Genomic DNA, 2,611 nt, shown 5'->3' with positions numbered 1-2,611 from the left:
GACACAGGTGACACTCCGGGGGGCGTGGGGTGACACAAGGGACACAAAGGGGGACACAGATGGACACGAGGGGGGTGTGGCTGACACAGGGTGACACAGGGTGACACAGGGAGGTGACACCGAGCTGTCACTCACCTGGCCGCGGCCTCTTGAGGCTGACACACCTGAGCAGGTCGTGCTGGGGGACAGGGGAGTGACACAGAGGGGACACACAGAGGGGTGTGGCTGACACAGGGGGACACAGGGAGGCGACACCGAGCTGTCACTCACCTGGCCGCGGCCTCTTCAGGCTGACACACCTGAGCAGGTCGTGCTGGGGGACAGGGGAGAGACACAGAGGGGACACAGAGGGGTGTGGCTGACACAGGGTGACACAGGGAGGTGACACCGAGGTGACACCCAGCTGTCACTCACCTGGCCGCGGCCTCTTGAGGCTGACACACCTGAGCAGGTCGTGCCGCGTCACCAGCCGCAGCAGCTGCCTCAGCTGGCCCAGATCCCCCTCGTGGCACAGCCCCCTCCTCTCCAGCTCCAGCAGCAGCTCCAGCCCGTCGCGGGGGTCCCTGCGCGCCCCCCGGCCCCGCGGCGCCGCCCCGCTGCCCTCCCCGTCCTTGTCCTTGTCGCCGTCCCCTCCCCGCAGCGCCTCGTCCAGCAGGAAGGACAGCACGGCGACGTCGCTGGGGGTCAGCTGCGCGGCCACCACCTCGAAGAGGCGGTGCAGGGACAGCATGCCGTAGAAATCCAGGCACTCGTCCTCCTCCTGCCACATGCGGCTGTCGCCGCCGGGCTGCTGGCGGCTGTCGCCTCCCCCCGGCCGCGGCGGGGAGTGCAGCTGGGACAGCGCCCGCAGGGACTCCACGGTGAGGGGTGGGCAGCGAGCGGGGGGGGGTGGTGGCACCTGGGGGTGGCCCCCTCCACACGCGGCCGCCGCGCGCCCGCCCACGTGACCCACGTGCGTGGGAGGGGCCCGCCCGCCTGGCCACGCCCAGCCCCGCGGCGAGGCCACGCCCAGTCCGGGCCGGGAACGGCGGGGGGGGCCCGGGGTTAATTGGGGAGGGGTCTCAGGGCTTAATTAGGGGATCCCGAGGCTTAATTAAGATCTAAGGGCTTAATTGGGGTCCCGGTGTTTAATTGGGGAGGGGTCTCAGGGCTTAATTAGGGGATCCCGAGGCTTAATTAAGGCCCCGGAAGTTAATTGGGGAGGGGTCTCAGGGCTTAATTAGGGGATCCCGAGGCTTAATTAATGCCCCAGGGCTTAATTGGGGTCCCGGTGTTTAATTGGGGAGGGGTCTCAGAGCTTAATTAGGGGATCCCGAGGCTTAATTAAGGCCCCGGAAGTTAATTGGGGAGGGGTCTCAGGGCTTAATTAGGGGATCCCGAAGCTTAATTGGGGTCCCGGTGTTTAATGGGGGAGGGGTCTCAGGGCTTAATTAGGGGATCCCGAGGCTTAATTAGGGGATCCCGAGGCTTAATTGGGGCCCCGGTGTTTAATTAGGGAGGGGTCCCTGTGTTTTCTTGGGGGAGGGGCGCTAATTAAGGCTCCCTGTTAATTGGGGGGCTCCGGGAACCGCGGGGGGCGGGGCGGAAGCGGCGCCTCTGCCGCGAGGGGCGGGGGGGAGGAGAAAAAACCCGGCCCCGCCCCCGTGGAGGAGAGGCCACGCCCCAAAATCCCGCCCACAGCCTTGGCCACGCCCCCGCGTGCGGCCGCACGTGCGCGGCCGCGTGTGAGCACACGTGAGGGAGGCCTGGCCACGCCCACCCCCGCCCTGCGCGTGCGCAGTGCGCGGAGAAAGGCGTGGCTTTGACCAAGCCACGCCCCGCGGGTGTGTCGCGCTCGCTGATTGGCCAGCACGAAAAACGGCCAAAAACCACCCAAAAAAAGGCGCTGGGACCCCCAAATCAACCCGGGACCCCCAAAAGCGACCCGGGCCCCCCAAAAAGACCCCGGAACCACCGGAGAGGGGCGGGGACAACCCCGGAACGCCCCCAACCCCCGGAAACGCCGCCGGAACCCCCAAAATTCGCCGGAAAAGGAGAAAGGGGAGGGAAAATCCCCCCCAAAATTGGGGGAGGGTCCTCGGGGGGGTCTTTGAGGGGGTCTCAGGGCCGGCTTCACAACGCGGAAGTGGCAGGAAAACAACGCGCGGGGCATTGTGGGATAACGCCGGAAGTAAACCTCGCCGCTGATTGGCTGTCGCTGAGCAACGGCCGCCCGGAAGTGAAACGGAAGGGAGCGTTGCTAAGCAACGCGCGCAGGGGGGGCGGAGCAGAGCGCTGATTGGCTGCTGCCGGGCGACGCGCGCGAGGGACGACGGGAAATGAAGGCGCGGCGGCGGCGCGAGGCACGACGGGATCGCGCGTTGCCAGGCAACGGCGGCGCCGAACCGGAAGTGCGGCCTAGTCGCCGGCAACAAGCCTGAGACCCCCCAGGACCCTCTCAGGACCCCTCCCCCGGGAAGCGGAGCCGCCGTTCCGGTGGATTCGGGTCCCGCCGAGGATTTCGGAGCCTCCCCGGGAGCGCGGGTAGCGGCGGAAGTGTCAAATCTTTATTGGTTATTTCTTCCGGTTTTCGTACATTCTCAGCGTGACCCCTCCCCCCCCCCGCCCCTCC

At 67.0% G+C, this 2,611-nt stretch overlaps 1 protein-coding gene across 1 annotated transcript; it reads right to left on the bottom strand.

Moving 5' to 3' along the window:
- Nucleotides 1-365: 365 nt before the first annotated feature.
- LOC121347104 (DNA-binding death effector domain-containing protein 2-like) lies at nt 366-895 on the bottom strand. Its single transcript, XM_041425445.1, has one exon. The coding sequence runs from the start codon at nt 767-769 to the stop codon at nt 407-409; it is 363 nt and encodes a 120-aa protein (XP_041281379.1). The 5' UTR covers nt 770-895; the 3' UTR covers nt 366-406.
- Nucleotides 896-2,611: the final 1,716 nt, after the last annotated feature.

This window comes from Onychostruthus taczanowskii, unplaced genomic scaffold, assembly GCF_017590055.1.
Source record: "Onychostruthus taczanowskii isolate IOZ18803 unplaced genomic scaffold, ASM1759005v1 scaffold894, whole genome shotgun sequence".
In the NCBI taxonomy this organism is placed as follows: domain Eukaryota; kingdom Metazoa; phylum Chordata; class Aves; order Passeriformes; family Passeridae; genus Onychostruthus; species Onychostruthus taczanowskii.
This window is presented reverse-complemented; position numbering and strand designations above follow the sequence as displayed.